Source organism: Bos grunniens, chromosome 10 (genome assembly GCF_055505025.1).
Source record: "Bos grunniens cultivar Pamir isolate PY7600 chromosome 10, Bosgru_T2T1.0, whole genome shotgun sequence".
NCBI classification, from domain to species: domain Eukaryota; kingdom Metazoa; phylum Chordata; class Mammalia; order Artiodactyla; family Bovidae; genus Bos; species Bos grunniens.
In genome coordinates this window covers 66,670,412-66,687,486 of record NC_141174.1, presented here as the reverse complement: position 1 = coordinate 66,687,486, position 17,075 = coordinate 66,670,412, and the positions used below count along the sequence as shown (strand labels likewise).

The window sequence follows — 17,075 nt, the reverse complement described above, 5'->3', positions numbered from 1 at the left end:
ATGTTCCTAACTGAAGACTGTCTCTAAGTGCAATAAATAATAGAGGCCTGTATAGTAGTCAAATTAGCAAATTTCTAGGGAATTCCCTGGTGAACCAGTGGTCAGGGCTAGGCACTTTCACTGTTGGGGCCCAGATTTGATTCCTGGTCAAGGAACTAGAATTCTACAAGCTATGTAGTGTGGACAAAAAAAAAAAAAACAAAACAGATTTCTACCCCAGATTCTAGACTTAGAAATGCAGAAACATTCTAATTTATTCCTACCCTGACACAATGAAGAAAAGTGAAAGATAACCTAATGCCAAAACAGGTTTATTGCTTATTATACACAAAAGAATGTGAGCAACTTGCAAGTATTCAATATAAAAAGACTCAGGACAACTTGCCTTTTTTTCACCCTAAGAAAGCACACCATCTCCAGGCAAACACAGTGCAATCAAACTTAAAGTTTACATAAAAGACAATACTTTAAAGAAGTCCCTGCTTTTTAGGAAAAAGGATAAAATTGTCTAAAAGTAAATGAAATGAAATGAAACTAGAACAGTTATACTGATTCCTGTAGTAACATTAACTATTGTTTGTCTATAACATAAGACAGACTGAAAATTTAAATTGAAAAATAAAGTTGGATTTTTCAGCTTTATTGAAGTATACCTGATAAACTTACTTATTAGTATTTTAAAAAGGAAAAAAGTTCTGATAAACTTGTTGGGTATCATTTTTTTTAAACTTCTGGCTAAGAGTTTTACCAACCCCCTTCAAACCAAAAAATACAACAAAAAAATTTAAAGTATAGGTTCTTCCAGACACTAAGTCCAAAATTTTTCCCTTCTTCAAATCTTTTAAAGCCAAATTATGAGAAATACTTTAGTCTGGCCACAGGGAACATTTCTACAGAATGACATAATCAGAAAATCTACTTCTTCCATTATTTAACTTATTCGTTCCCATCCTAATCAAATTCCAGGAATACAGAAAGTAAGAGGATATAATTTTCCCTGAAGACTGTGACTGAGACAAAACTGAATTTACAACATGAGAAACTTAAGCACTGAGGAAGGCCCTGATAACAGTGGAAATAAACCACCTTAATGGCCTCAAAAACAAACTGCATATCTCTAAGGCAGATTGGGAGAATCTGGATTTAACCAGGAATCAGTCTTTTCCAAAGCTGGGCAGGGAGGAAGTGTGGGAAGCACAGCTTTCCTAAAAGGATGAAAAATGTCACTTGGAGACACTCTGGTTTCCTGAGGAAGGGAAGGAGACACTGAAACATCTTGTTTTGTACCTTTTAGATCTTCCTTATTTTCCGCCATCAATAACTGTTCTATCTCCTCTTTCAAAGATAAACTTGTCTGAAACTCTTGTTTAGGTATCTTGAGGTGTCTTTTTTGAGTTATTCTCTGGTCTTTAACCCCCTCTGACTCAGGGTAATTTAGGTTGTAACTGGAATCCTCGCTGGCATCTTCCTTTGTGAGGGGTAGATATTGAGGCTCTACTGTGGTTTGTCTACTCTTAGATTCTTCTTTCAGTAAATCTACATCCTCACGAGATGTAATATTTGGGGCTTTATCTTGTGTAGAATTTTTACAAAGTAAGAAACCTCGTACCTTTCCCTCTTTCCCTGCTGTCTCTGTCACCGATTTCTTTGGATGTAGTACTGTTCTTATTAGGAGTCCCTGCGCATTTACTCTATATTCTTTTGCTGCTCGCTCTCTGCGCTGCTTCTGGAAGTCCTGGAGTTGAAGCAGTTCCTCCGGGAGCTCCATACATGTAGGCTAAGAAAAGAAAATGAACACAAGTCTACTATAACTAAACTTCTAAACATAGTCCTTAAAATCACTTCTACTAAACAGTATTTGGCAAGCAAGCATCTACTCAAATGTGTTCTTATGGCACCCTCTAGTGTCTTCAACTATAGCAGTATTCTTTTTCGAGTAATTTAAATATGTTGAATCCAGTTTTGCATGTTGTGCATGTGTGTATACATAAAGATTATAGGAAAAAAGTAAGGGTCCATTCCAATCTTGCCCCAACTGCCTTAGCAGGTATACCCTGTAAAAAGCCTTTGCATATTTGATTTCTTTCTAAATATCTTTTCATTGGATTATATTTTTCAATTTTTATTTTCCTCCAACTTTTTATTTTGATAACTCTAAAAATATTTTATACAATTGGTAATATTATATTTTTTCCATCTTGATTTTTCCAACTAAAAAAATCTGTCTTAAGAAATTTTTCCATGTTGGCAATTTTAATGGCTGTATGGATATACCATAATTTGTTTAACCAACTGTTATGGATGGATATTTGGGTTGTTTCCAGTATCTTGTCATCACATAAATGCTACAATAAAGGATATATTAAGAAAATGTGCTCTCTGTTACGAGGCAAATACTTTTTCCCGGGTTGCTTGCCCTTTGACTTTGTTCACAGTATTTTCACTATACAAAATTTTTGAAGTCAAATATCTTTTTTGAATTCTGAGTATTTCTGTTGCATAGAGAAGCATTCTCTCATACAATTCAATAGGAAAAAAATAAATAATCTAATTTAAAAGTGAGCAAAGGACTTGAATAGACAATTTTCCAAAGAAGATATTTAGATGGCTAACAGGTACATGAAAAGGTGCTCAATATCACTATTCATCAGGGAAATGCAAATCAAAGCCACAATGAGATATTATTAACATTTCTTAAGATGCCTATTATCAAAAATACAGAAAACAAGTATTGGTGAGAATGTGGAACAAAGGGAACTCTCATACACTGTTGAGAGGAATGTAAACTGGCACAGCTACTATGGGATGCAGTATGGAGGTTCCTCAAAAAATTAAAAATACAACTATTATATGGTCCAGCAATCCTATGTCTGGGTACATATTTGAAGGATTATGAAAACAGGATCGCAAAGAGACAGGTACATTCCTTGTTCACTGTGTCATTATTAACAATGGTCAAGATATGTAAACAACCTGTGTCTATCAACAGACAAATGAATAAAGATGTATACACACACAATAGAATATAATCCAGCCATTAAAAAGAAGGAAGTCCTGCCATTTGCAATAATATATTTGAACCTGGAGGGTTATGCTAAGTGAAATAAGCCAGAGAGATAAAGACAAATGATGCATGGAATCACTGATAGATGAAATCTTAAAAAAAAAAGCACCAAACATGTTACTTCTTAAAAACAGAAAATAGAATGGTGGTTCCCAGGGGTTGAAGGAAAGGGAAATGGGAAGATATAAGTCAGAGGGTAAAAACTTTCAGTTTTAAGAAGAATAAGTTCTGGGGATCTAATGTACAGCATGGTTACTATAGTTTCTATTTGAAAGTTGCTGAGAGTGTATCTTAAGCATTCTCAGCACACACATAGAAAAAAGGTAGCCATGAGGTGATAGATGTGTTAATTATCTTAATCTTGGTAATGATTTCACAATGTATGTTGTATAATAATGATGTACACTTTGAGTTCAGTTTAGTCCCTCAGACGCGTCCATCACCAACTCCTGAGTTTACTCAAACTCATGTCCATTGAGTTGGTGATGCCATCCAACCATCTCATCCTCTGTTGTGCCCTTCTCCTCCTGCCTTCAATCTTTCCCAGCATCAGGGTCTTTTCAAATGAGTCAGTTCTTCGCATCAGGTGGCCAAAGTATTGGAGTTTCAGCTTCAACATCAGTCCTTCCAATTAATATTCAGAACTGATTTCCTTTAGGAGGGACTGGTAAGGGACTCTCAAGAGTCTTCTCCAACACCACAGTTCAAAAGCATCAATTCTTTGGTGCTCAGCTTTCTTTATAGTCCAACTCTCACATCCACATATGACTACTGGAAAAACTATAGCTTTGACTAGACGGACCTTTGTTGGCAAAGTAATGTCTCTGCTTTTTAATATGGTGTCTAGGTTGGTCATAACTTTTCTTCCGAGGAGTAAGCGTCTTTTTATTTCATGGCTGCAGTCACCATCTGCAGTGATTCTGGAGTCCAAAAAATTAAAGCCTACTACTGTTTCCCCACTTATTTGCCATGAAGTGAGAGGACCAGATATCATGATCTTAGTTTTCTCAATGTTGAGTTTTAAGCCAACTTTTTCACTCTCCTCTATCACTTTCATCAAGAGGCTCTTTAGTTCTTCACCTTCTGCCATAAGGGTGGTGTCATCTGCATATGACATTATTGATATTTCTCCCGGGAATCTTGATTCCAGCTTGTGCTTCTTCCGGGCCAGCGTTTCTCATGATGTACTATGCATATAAGTTAAATAAGCAGAGTGGCAATATACAGCCTTGATGTACTCCTTTTCCTATTTGAAACCAGTCTGTTGTTCCACATCCAGTTTTAACTGTTGCTTCTTGACCTGCATACAGATTTCTCAAGAGTCAGGTCAGGTGGTCTGGTATTCCCTCTTTCAGACGGAATTCTCTTTCAGAACTTTCCAGTTTGTGGTGATCCACACAAAAGCTTTGGCAAAGTCAATAAAGCAGAAATAGATGTTTTTTCTGGAACTGTTTTGCTTTTTCAATGATCCAGCAGATGTTGGCAATTTGACCTCTGGTTCCTCTGCCTTTTCTAAAACCAGCTTGAACATCTGGAAGTTCATGGTTCACATATTGCTGAAGCTTGGCTTAGAGAATTTTGAGCATTACTTTACTAGGGTGTGCTGCTGCTACTGCTGCTAAGTCGCTTCAGTCGTGTTCGACTCTGTGCGACCCCACAGATGGCAGCCCACCAGGCTCCCCTGTCCCTGGGATTCTCCAGGCAAGAACACTGGAGTGGGTTGCCATTTCCTTCTCCAATGCATGAAAGTGGAAAGTGAAAGTGAAGTCGTTCAGCCGTGTCCGACTCAGCGACCTCATGGACTGTAGCCTACCAGGCTCCTCCATCCATGGGATTTTCCAGGCAAGAGTACTGGAGTGGGCTGCCACTGCCTTCTGTGAGATGAGTGCAATTGTGCGGTAGTTTGAGCATTCTTTGGCATTGCCTTTCTTTGGGACTGGAATGAAAACTGACCTTTTCCAGTCCTGTGGCCACTGCTGAGTTTTCCAAATTTGCTGGCACATTGAGTACAGCACGTTCACAGCATCGTCTTTCAGGATTTTGAAATAGCTCAACTGGAATTCCATCACCTCCACTAGCTTTGTTCGTGGTGATGCTTCCTAAGGCCCACCTGACTTCACATTCCAGGATGTCTGACTCTTAGGTGAGTGATCACACCATCGTTGATCATCTGGTCATGAAGATCTTTTTTGTAAGTTCTTCTGTGTATTCTTGCCCCCTCTTCTTAACATCTTCTGCTTCTGTTAGGTCCATACCATTTCTGTCCTTTATTGTGCCCATCTTTGCATGATATGTGCCCATCTTTGCATGATATTTCCCTTGTATCTCTAATTTTCTTGAAGAGACCTCTACTCTTTCCCATTCTATTGTTTTCCTCTATTTCTTTGTACTGATCACTGAGGAAGGCTTTCTTATCTCTCCTTGATATTCTTTAGAACTCTGCATTCAGATGGGTATATCTTTCCTTTTCTCCTTTGCTTTTCACTTCTCTTCTTTTCATAGCTATTTGTGTAAGGCCTCCTCAGACAGCCATTTTGATTTTTTGCAGTTTTTCTTGCGGATGGTCTTGATCCCTGTCTCCTGAACAATGTCACGAACCTCCATCCATAGTTCTTCAGGCACTCTATCAGATCTAGTCCCTTGAATCTATTTGTCACTTCCACTGTATAATCATAAGGGATTTGATTTAGGTCATACCTGAATGGTCTAGTGGTTTTCCCTACTTTCTTCAATGTAAGTCTGAATTTGGCAATAAGGAGTTCATGATCTGAGCCACAGTCAGCTCCCGGTTTTATTTTTGCTGACTGTATAGAGCTTCTCCATCTTTGGCTGCAAAGAATATAATCAATCTGATTTTGGGGTTGACCATCTGGTGATGTCCTTGTGTAGAGTCTTCTCTTGTGTTGTTAGAAGAGGGTGTTTGTTATGACCAGAGTATTCTCTTGGCAAAACTCTATTAGCCTTTGTCCTGCTTCATTCTGTATTCCAAGGCCAAATTTGTCTGTTACTCCAGGTGTTTCTTGACTTCCTACTCTTGCATTCCAGTCCCCTATAATGAAAAGGACATCTTTTTTGGGTGTTAGTTCTAGAAGGTCTTGTAGGTCTTCATGTAATCGTTCAACTTCAGTTTCTTCAGCATTACTGGTTGGGGCATAGACTTAGATTACCGTGATATTGAGTGGTTTGCCTTGGAAACGAACAGAGATCATTCTATTGTTTTTGAGATTGCATTCAAGTACTGCATTTCGGACTCTTTTGTTGACTTTAAGTATACATAATTTTGTCAACTCTTCCTTGATAAAGTTGGCGAAGACATTTTCCTGCTGTGAGATAATTTTCTTTTAATACTTTTTGCCAATAATTTCATAATTCCATTTTTATATAAATGCTTGATCTGTGGGATTTACTTTGGTGTAGCAAAAGATGTAATAATACAACTCTGATTCTCCTTCTTCCACAATGATTAGTCAATTGTCTAAAGCCATTTACTAAATAATCTTTTTCTCACTGATTGGAAATTCTACCTTTATCCCAATCATTACTGATATATACGAGATCTATGTTGGGGTTCTCTCCTCTCTTCCACTGATCTGCCTATACATGTATCGCTGACATTTAACATAGACATATAATATGTTTTAATATCTGACAGGACTATTCTTCTTTATGCTTATCTATCCCTATAAACATTATAATCACAGTTTACCAAAATAATTACAGTTTTAATATTTTTCCTAGAATAAAGTTAAATTTAAAAGTTAATTCAGGAATAATTGATAGACAAAAATACTTAATGTCCCCATGCATTTAAATCCTCTTTTACACCATTCAGTAATACTTTTTCTTTAAATACTTTAAAACATTTTCATTTCTATATAATCTACTTTTTGTTACAATTATAAATGAATGTTTTTCTCCCATTATATTCTCTAGCTGTATAAATGGTATATTCTCTAGCTGTATAAATTATAAATGGGTATATTAATTTTATGTTATATTTGTACCCTTTACCAAATTGCCTTTTTGTTTGTGGCAGTCTTTTCCAATCGATTCTCTTTAGTATTTGAATGTATCATGAGCAAGTCCTAATTCCTGTTCCTCTTGTTCAATTTTTATAGTTCATTTTTTTTCCTAATCCCACTGGCTAATAGCTTCAGAAACTACTAAAGTATTGGTTACAGTCACCAATTTTGTATTTTTTTTATATTAATGTTCCCAATCAAATATTATGTAGTCTTCTTGCTTGAGATATGTTTTATCATGTTAAAGTATCTATTCCAACTTTAATCAACAATGTACATAGAAAATTATCAAATTTTTTCAGCAAATAACAGTGAGGGTAAAATATTAAAAAGATAAAAAACTGTCCTTTACAGTGATAAATGAAAAACATTAAAATTCTCCAATCAAACTAACTATGCAAGGACTTTTATGTTGTTCTTTTCTTGTTAAACAGTGAGAGAAAAATACATAAAAGTTACAAAATAACCTTCTCAGCATTTATGAGATAATCATAAGACATTCTTGGCCCTAGTAAAATACAGAATTTAACATAATATTGTCGCTCAGTCATGTCCGACTCTTTGCAAACCCATGAACTGTAGCCTGCCAGGCTTCTCTGTCCATCGGGATTCTCCAGGCAAGAATACTGGAATAGGTTGCCATGCCTTCCTCCAGAGGATCTTTCCAACTCAGGTATCAAACCCAGGTCTTCCACGTTGCAAGCAGATTCTTTACTGTCTGAGCCACCAAGGAAGCCCACAATATTTTCTATCAATACTAAATATTATGAACATAATATTAAAGCATGCTTGTAACTATAATCCATAAACATATTAATAGAAGAGAAAAGTATAGGGGTTTCCATGGTGACTCAGTGGTAAAGAATCCACCTGTCAATGCAGGAGACATGAGTTCTATCCCTGATCCAGGAAGATTCCATATGTGGCAGAGTAACTAGGCCTGTGCACTACTATTACTGAGCCTGTGCTCTAGAGACCAGGACCCCGCAACTACTGAGCCCATGTGCCATAACTACTGAAGCTCACATACCCTAGAACCTGTGTTCCGCAACAAGAGAAGCCACAAGAAGTCCAGATACCACAGTGAAGAGAAGCCCTTGTTCTCCGCAACTAGAGAAAAGCCTGTGCAGCAACAAAGATCGAGGACAGCCAAAATAAAATAAATATTTGTAAAAATTAAAAAGCGCAATACATTAAATGGAGTTTGTATCAAAAATGCTATTATTTTATTTAGGACTTTGCATCAATATTCCTAAATAAGAATGGTTTAAAGCAGCAGCCTGTGAACTTTTTATGTAAGGAGCCAAATAGCAAATATTTCAGGCTTTGTAAGCCACAAACATGGCTTCTGCACTTTTTTTTTTCTTTATGGTAAAAATTTTATTTACTATTTATAAATACATTGCAAGACAAACTTTTCAAAAATACTTTTTTTTTCTCAAAAACACTTTTTTTTTTCTCAAAAACTTAATTAAAAAAATAAAGGAAAGCTAATAGGTAGGCGGAACATCTTTGAGATCCCTTTGTGGGGGAGGGCTGTGTGCAGCATGGATCCAACCAGAGGCTGTAGAGGGGTGGCCAGGGACCCCTCCCTGCTCTCCTGCAGACTTGAGAGGGTGCCCCCGGGAGAGTGGCCGAGCCCCGTGCACAAGCCCCCTCCCTGCACACTTTTTTTTAAACAATCCTTTGAATTCAGTTCAGTTCAGTCACTCAGTCATGTCCGACTCTTTGCGACCCCATGAACTGCAGCACATCAGGCCTCCCTGTCCATCACCAACTCCCAGAGTTCACTCAAACTCACATCCATCGAGTCAGTGATGCCATCCCGCCATCTCATCCTCTGTTGTCCCCTTTTCCTCCTGCCCCCAATCCCTCCCAGCATCAGAGTCTTTTCCAATGAGTCAACTCTTCGCATGAGGTGGCCAAAGTACTGGAGTTTCAGCTTTACCATCATTCCTTCCAATGAACACCAAGGACTGATCTCCTTTAGAATGGACTGGTTGGATCTCCTTGCAGTCCAAGGGACTCTCAAGAATCTTCTCCAACACCACAGTTCAAAAGCATCAATTCTTCGGCGCTCAGCCTTCTTCACAGTCCAACTCTCACATCCATACATGACCACAGGAAAAACCATAGCCTTGACGAGACGGACCTTTGTTGGCAATGTCTCTGCTTTTGAATATGCTATCTAGGTTGGTCATAACTTTCCTTCCAAGGAGTAAGCGTCTTTTAATTTCATGGCTGCAATCACCAACTGCAGTGATTTTGGAGCCCCAAAAATAAAGTCTGACACTGTTTCCACTGTTTCTCCATCTATTTCCCATGAAGTGATGGGACCAGATGCCATGATCTTCGTTTTCTGAGTGTTGAGCTTTAAGCCAACTTTTTCCCTCTCTCACTTTCATCAAGAGGCTTTTTAGTTCCTCTTCACTTTCTGCCATAAGGGTAGTGTCATCTGCATATCTGAGGTTATTGATATTTCTCCTGGCAATCTTGATTCCAGCTTGTGCGTCTTCCAGCCCAGCGCGTCTCATGATGTACTCTGCATGTAAGTTAAATAAGCAGGGTGACAATATACAGCCTTGATGTACTCCTTTTCCTATTTGGAACCAGTCTGTTGTTCCATGTCCAGTTCAAACTGTCACTTCCTGACCTGCATATAGGTTTCTCAAGAGGTAGGTCAGGTGGTCTGGTATTCCCATCTCTTTCAGAATTTTCCACAGTTTATTGTGATCCACACAATCAAAGGCTTTGGGATAGTCAATAAAGCAGAAATAGATATTTTTCTGGAACTCTCTTGCTTTTTCGATGATCCAGCGGATGTTGGCAATTTGATCTCTGGTTCCTCTGCCTATTCTAAAACCAGCTTGAACATCTGGAAGTTCATGGTTCACATATTTCTGAAGCCTGGCTTGGAGAATTTTGAGCATTACTTTACTAGCGTGTGAGATGAGTGTAATTGTGCGGTAGTTTAAGCATTCTTTGGCATTGCCTTTCTTTGGGATTGGAATGAAAACTGACCTTTTCCAGTCCTGTGGCCACTGCTGAGTTTTCCAAATTTGCTGACATATCAAGTGCAGCACTTTCACAATATCATCTTTCAGTATTTGAAATAGCTCAACTGGAATTCCTTAAGACTCTACAAATCATTTTTAGCTTGTGAGCTGTATAAAAATGGGCAAGATTTGGCCTTAATGCAATAGTCTATCAACAATATAAGCTTTCTTATATTGTGTTGGGTTCATAAAAATAACTAACGAAATATTAAATTTACCCTTTCTTTGAAAGATATATTTACTGGAAATATAATTTAATATTGTGAAAAAGTTTTTACAAAATTTAACAAAGGAATTAGGACTTCTAGCACATCAACTTTTAGTTTTATTGAAATGCATGTCACCAGTTGTATCATATAAAATAAGTGTCAGTGATCATAAAATATATATATATATATTTATACATATATAAATACATATATATATACATATATATATGGTGTAAAAAAAAAAAAAGTGCTCAAGTAGCTGCATTAAGCCCTTCAAGAATATTTCTCATCAAGTCTGCTGAAAAAAACCTGGTGCAGCTGTGAAGAGTGCGTATCACTGTGTGTCCCCATGAGAAAGCAGAAGTCTTTAAAACAAAGCCACAGAGTGGTACCTACCTCCATGCCTCCCAGTCGGTCTGCAGACCCTTCTCGGTAGGTGTTTAGGTATCCATCCACCAGGGTAGTTAGGTCAGACATCATTTCATCCAAGAGTACCAAGCGAAGAGGGAGCAGGTAGGTAGCTTCCAAAGCCAAAATTTTCAGCAAAGAAGGTGAAAGAGGTCGTGTGAACCACAGTTCTGGGTTTTCCTAGAGATATCAAAACAATTTTCTCAGAATCTTAAAACTTTAAAGAATGGTTTATTTAAGTGTTGCTTAACTCCAATCCCCATTACTGTCATTTTCTTCAGTTATTACCTTCTACTTTCACACTATGGGTAGCCTTCTGATAATATACACACATACACAAACATACTGTGTGTATACATTTGAGTGTCAGTATGTAATGGGGGAAAAATGTGGGGGAGGGAGGGAGGGTATATGGTGGACAGGGGGAGAGAGAGGGCTTGAGAGAGAGATCAGGGCTTCTCACGCAAAACTGGAAGCAGCAGGACTGATTATATGACCAAAACTGCAGCCAATATGATCATGACTTAAGTTTACATGCAAGGCTGTTAGAAGCTGAAGAAAATCTATCTAACTTTGGGAGAAGTAATTGGCATGATTTTTGTTCCAGTGCCTTAAGCCAAATTCCCAATAAAATCCCCTCTTATCCAACTTGAAAATTTATTTTAAAGTACTTTAACCAACAAATCTGGATGCTGGTCTTTTCCCACTTGAGACCACAAACTGCTCCCATTTGAAACAACTAAGATTTTGGCAATGTCCATATGAACACTCTGATGCTGGGAGGGGTTGGGGGCAGGAGGAGAAGGGGACGACAGAGGATGAGATGGCTGGATGGCATCACTGACTTGATGGACGTGAGTCTGAGTGAACTCTGGGAGTTGGTGAGGGACAGGGAGGCCTGGTGTGCTGCGGTTCATGGGGTCGCAAAGAGTCAGACTTGACTGAGCGACTGATCTGATCTGATCTGATATGCTTTTCATAGAAGCTGTCATTTTTCTATATAAAATGCTAATAATCCCACTCACAAAGCACTTGAAAATATTAATGTCATATGAGACATACTTTAATACTCACTCGAATCCATTTTTGTCTCACTTCCAGAAAGGAGAGATGTTTAGGGGCTATTTTAAGGTGTCTGATTAAACTTTCCTGTAAAGTACTAATGCAGTTTGGAAGAAAGCCTCCCGTTTCCACGGAAAATTGAAGGACATCTGCTACCTGTGGCATTCAAAAAGAACAAACAGACCAATTCATAGAATATATTATAGAGAGCTATCTCATGACAGAAATATATTTGGAGAAATGTCATTAAATACCATTTTTCCCAAGGACCCATGTGATAGACAATGCCATCAGAAAATTTTAAGTTGTTAGGTTAACTTATTCTTAGAAATTAGAAACAAAAAAAGGACCACGCAACTTTAATGTGTCCCTATTTTCTCTTCCACTTCTTTTAATTGCCTGCGTTATGGTTATTTATTACTCTTTGGTGCCTTCAATGAATGGGGAAAGGAAAATAAAATTAAAGGATCACTTATACTTATTAGCAACTCTAGTAAAGTTTTGGTAAGGAAAGCTAATAAAATTAAGAATTATAATCATTATTTATCTGTGTGTGGTATGCTAAATAATGGCCCCTGAAGATATCTACATCCTAATTTCTAGACCTGTGAATATTATCATAAATGGCAAAATGGACTTTGCATCTGTGATTAGTTAAGGATACTGAGATAGGGAGATGAATTTGAATTATCTGGGTGGGCCCTAAACATAATCACAAATGTTCTTCTTATAAGATGAGGCAGAGGGAGATTTTATTACAGGCAGAGGAGAAGGTGGCGTGATGACGAAAGAGGAGATTTGAGTGATATACTTGGAAGATGGAAAGAGTCACAAACCAAAGTACAGGCGAAAGCTGAAAAGGCAAGGAAACAGATTGTTCTCTCAGAGCCTCCAGAAGAAACCAACCCTGAGGACACCTTGGCTTTCACCTGGTGAAAATGATTTCAGATGTCTGACCTCCAGAACTGTAGGAGAGTAAATTTATGTTTTAAGCCACAAAGTTTATGGTGATTAGTTACAATAGCAACAGAAAACTAATACACTGTGTTAAAGGAAGACAAATTGAAATAATTCTGAATTCTTGCTTCTTGAACTATGAAAATCTGGAAAGAAAAATATGGAAAGACATGCTAGGGATTTTCTGGTGGTCCAGTGGTTAAGACTTCGTCTTCCAATGCAGGGGATGAGGGTTTAATCCCCGGTTGGGGAACTAAGATCCCACATGCCTCATGACCAAAAAAAAAAAAAAAAAAACACTCCAAAACAGAAAATAGAAGCAATATTGTAACAAATTCAATAAAGACTTTTAAAAATAATAATTAAAAAAAAGACATGACAATGTCTTCATTAGACAACATATATGGGCTCTAATCAAGAAGCTGAATGGCCTCAAGAGAATGATAAGCAATTTTTTTACATTCTGGAGTTAGCAAAGAAGCAATCTCTATACAGTGAATGCTCTTGAAAGAAGGTCCTCTGGTACAAAGTTCATTATAAGCAGATACATAAGAGTAAACTTCAACCACATACAATAACATAAAATTGAACTTTTAGGAATTTGTTTAAAAATAATTGGCTAACTCATTATTTTAACCCCCCTCAAAGGTTCTAGGTTTATATATTCAAGATCTTCCTTTCATGGTATTAATCTAGAAGATTAGAAGAATTTAAAGAATACATAATGAAAATTAGTAGTTTTATGGCTCTCATAGACAAATCAGAAACCCAGATAAGCTCTAAATCTAGTATAGTCTAGGAATTTCTCTAGGTCCTTTATACCAGAGAAAAATCACTTATCTTCAGGCTATTTGGGGCCAGAATAGGCTTTGGGGGCACATCTAGGACAACCTGTATCCCTGAGCTAGAAGCCCATTAACCATTAGCCTTAACTGATACCCGGTAGCTTAGATGGTAAAGAATCTGCCTGCAATGCAGGAGACCCAGGTTCAATCCCTGGGATGGGAAGATCCCCTGGAGAAGGGAATGGCTACCCACTCCAGTATTCTTGCCTTGAGAATTCCATGGACAGAGGAGACCGACAGGCTATAGCTCATGGGGTCGCAAAGAGTTAAGACACAACTGAGCAACTGTCACTTTAACTGATACATGTGTGGTAAAGGCATAGACATGACTGTTCACCTCACAGTAAGAGTCCGTGTCAGATTTCCAAATGACCCCCAAATTGTTCAAGTTTCTGAATGTTATAGAGCTTAGAGCTTGCTTCTTACTTGAAAAATTCTGGAGCAAAATGAAGGGAAAAAAACCCTAAATACTTACAAATAACTTTTCTGCAGTGCTTCTACAGTTCACCAAATGTTCTCACATATTGTACAAACATATTACAGGATAAGTGGGCAGGAATGAGGCACACACAAAAAGACTTCAATAATTCATCAGACAATGCTTATTTTCTAAAGAAACCATATGTACAATGGATTGATTCTAGCATTTCCCTGCATGTACCTGGGTGTCAAAGACATTATTCAGCAAAATTCCATACTGATGAGAGAGGCAATCAGAAAGCCAACGACAATCATGAATAACCTAAGGAAATCAGAAGACAGAGTTATTAGAACCTTGTTATTACTCTTACTAGCAGATGAATCAGCTGACACACTCACCTTCAAAATTCTCTTGTCTTCTAATACCATCTGAAGTCCATTGTTGAAAGCACGACTTCCCAGAAGGAAAATGTCAAACAAGTAAACCCGGCTATTTGTGGCCACCTGCAATAGACCATCCAGACACATATTATAGGACAGAACTAGGGAAGAGGAAGACATGAAAGAAGGGGTCAAGAAAGACCTGAAAATAACATTTAATATCCACATTTTTAAAGTAAACAATACATACTCATTGACTCTTAGGGAAATAGGTTTAAATTTATCTTAAGTTAAAGAAAAAAACCCACACTGGGATCAACAAGTCCACATTGCTATTTTTCTTTCACACTGCTATATTTAAAATGGATAACAAACAAGGTCCTACTGCATAGCACAGGGAACTCTGCTCAATATTATATGGCAGCCTGGATGGGAGAGGAGTCTGGGAAGGAATGGAAACGTATATGTAGGACTGAGTCCCTTTGCTGTGCACCTGAAAATATAACATTGTTAATCAGCTACACTCCAATATAAAATTAAAAAGTTTTTTAAAAACCCACAAATACACTATCTCTGTGATCTTTCAAAAGAAAGAAAAGGACAAGTTGGTGGTTTGGCCTTTAGCTTTTTTCTTTTTTAATGTTTTATGTTTCACCTGTGGCATCCTAATATTCCGGAATATAGGTTTAAGGGGAACTAACATCAATAACACAAAATGCTATTTCTCTGAATTCCATAACATGCATGGTCATGTTAGGTGTTACATAAAATTACTCAGAAGATCCTTGTCCTCTAGCAGTTTAAAACAGGCTGGAACAAACGGTAGGATGTGAAATACTGTCACTTTGATCAATTTTATACAATTTTAAGAATTATAGGTTGTTTCTGATCATAAAAGTCACAAAGGTTATATAGATGTATAATGTACTGAGTCAAATAATAAAGGTAAGAACAGATCCAAATAGGTCTTGAGAGCCAGTTATGGGACAGGTGGACGGCATCTTTGTCATTTCAGGAGCTACTCTTGGTACAGTTACAATTACCAGGCCAACCAGGCACCCATTCTCAAATCTTTCACGTTGTTGCTAGAATGTGACACCTGAAATAGTCAATCTCTGCTCTTTCTCTACCTCTTTAATTATAAAAATTGAATAGATACATTATAGAAGCTTGGAAAATAATTCTTTGCTAGACTGTAAACTCTGTGAGAGAAGAGATTGTGTCCAACTCACTACTTGTAACTGAAGCAACAACTAGAACAGAGCCAGGCCCACGGACGGCTGTTATCCATCTTTTCAGTGAATCAGTGCATCATGCAGTACAATACTCCCTTCCTTTTTTTCATATAAAAATGTATATGACTCTAATAATATGCATTCAGATCTATACCCTGCTTTTTTCTCTCATAAACTTTCAAACATTTTTCTATACTATATTTGTCAACTTTTGGCAGCCACATAAAATCTATCAAATATACTGTATTATCTCCTACTGTTAATTATTTAAGTGGCTTCTGACTTTTCATCACTATAAATGCTGTCAAGATGAACAGGTTCACACAGAATTTTTTCTCCATGTTTTGAATTATTTAGGATAGATTCCCAGAAACAAACATGAGAAGTGTGCCAAATGATAAAAAAAAAAAAAACAAAAAACACCTTTATGACTCTAAACAAATATTTGCTACCTTCACCTTAGGACACAATGTTATATTTGAAAATATTTGACCACAGATGAAGGTTAAATATTTAAATAATTTAAAGAAAAGCAGTGGGAAATACTGACAGAAAGAAAGCAGATTAGGAAAAACAAAACAGAACAGACAAAGAAACACAAAATGAAAATAAAGGTTTAGGAACTGAAGGTGCCAGATACTAAGAAAAGTGAGGAGCTAGAAATAAGGCGATGGGCTGAAGGTCTGTATAAGTAAGTCTCTAAGTTACCCCTTTCCATTCCCACGGAGGACAGAAGATATATTCTCTGGATAAATCCAACGAGAGAGGCTCTAGGGTTGGGAATATAAGATATAGAAGAGGGCAGGGGGTTGGTAATGGAGTCAGAAATGAGTCTGCACACTGAATTCTGAGCCTCCAGGCCTCTTCCCTTGTAGCTTCCAGCTTTACATCACCAGCTGGCATTGGAACAAGAGGATAGAGGGCTCCAGGGAAGATGGCTTCAAGACAAAAATGCAGCCCAGGTTATCAGAATAGATGTAAGCAGCATATTGAAAAGCAGAGACATTACTTTGCCAACTAAGGTCCGTCTAGTCAAGGCTATGGTTTTTCCAGTGGTCATGTATGGATGTGAGAGTTGGACTGTGAAGAAAACTGAGCCCTGAAGAATTGATGCTTTTGAACTGTGGTGTTGGAGAAGACTCTTGAGAGTCCCTTGGACTGCAAGGAGATCCAACCAGTCCATCCTAAAGGAGATGGGCCCTGGGTGTTCTTTGGAAGGAATGATGGTAAAACTGAAACTCCAGTACTTTGGCCACCTCATGCGAAGAGTTGACTCATTGGAAAAGACTCTGATGCTGGGAGGGATTGGGGGCAGGAGGAGAAGGGGACGACAGAGGATGAGATGGCTGGATGGCATCACTGACTCAATGGACGTGAGTCTCAGTGAACTCCGGGAGATGGTGATAGACAGGGAGG

At 37.8% G+C, this 17,075-nt stretch overlaps 1 protein-coding gene across 13 annotated transcripts in view; it reads right to left on the bottom strand.

The window, feature by feature from the left end:
• Positions 1 to 17,075, bottom strand: part of EXD1 (exonuclease 3'-5' domain containing 1) — a 75,509-nt gene that overhangs the window by 33,221 nt on the left and 25,213 nt on the right. For 5 of the 13 annotated variants that reach the window (XM_086321836.1, XM_086321831.1, XM_086321835.1 and 2 more), the window contains exons 9-13: positions 14,443 to 14,547; positions 14,285 to 14,365; positions 11,834 to 11,977; positions 10,748 to 10,939; positions 1,610 to 1,777 (exon numbers count right to left, since the gene is read on the bottom strand). In XM_086321836.1, the coding sequence (XP_086177962.1) occupies positions 1,610 to 1,777; positions 10,748 to 10,939; positions 11,834 to 11,977; positions 14,285 to 14,365; positions 14,443 to 14,547 (690 nt within the window). Of the gene's footprint in view, positions 1 to 295; positions 1,778 to 10,747; positions 10,940 to 11,821; positions 11,978 to 14,284; positions 14,366 to 14,442; positions 14,548 to 17,075 lie in introns of those variants that run through there. The other 8 variants (XM_086321834.1, XM_086321829.1, XM_086321832.1 and 5 more) reach the window with 5 other exon arrangements.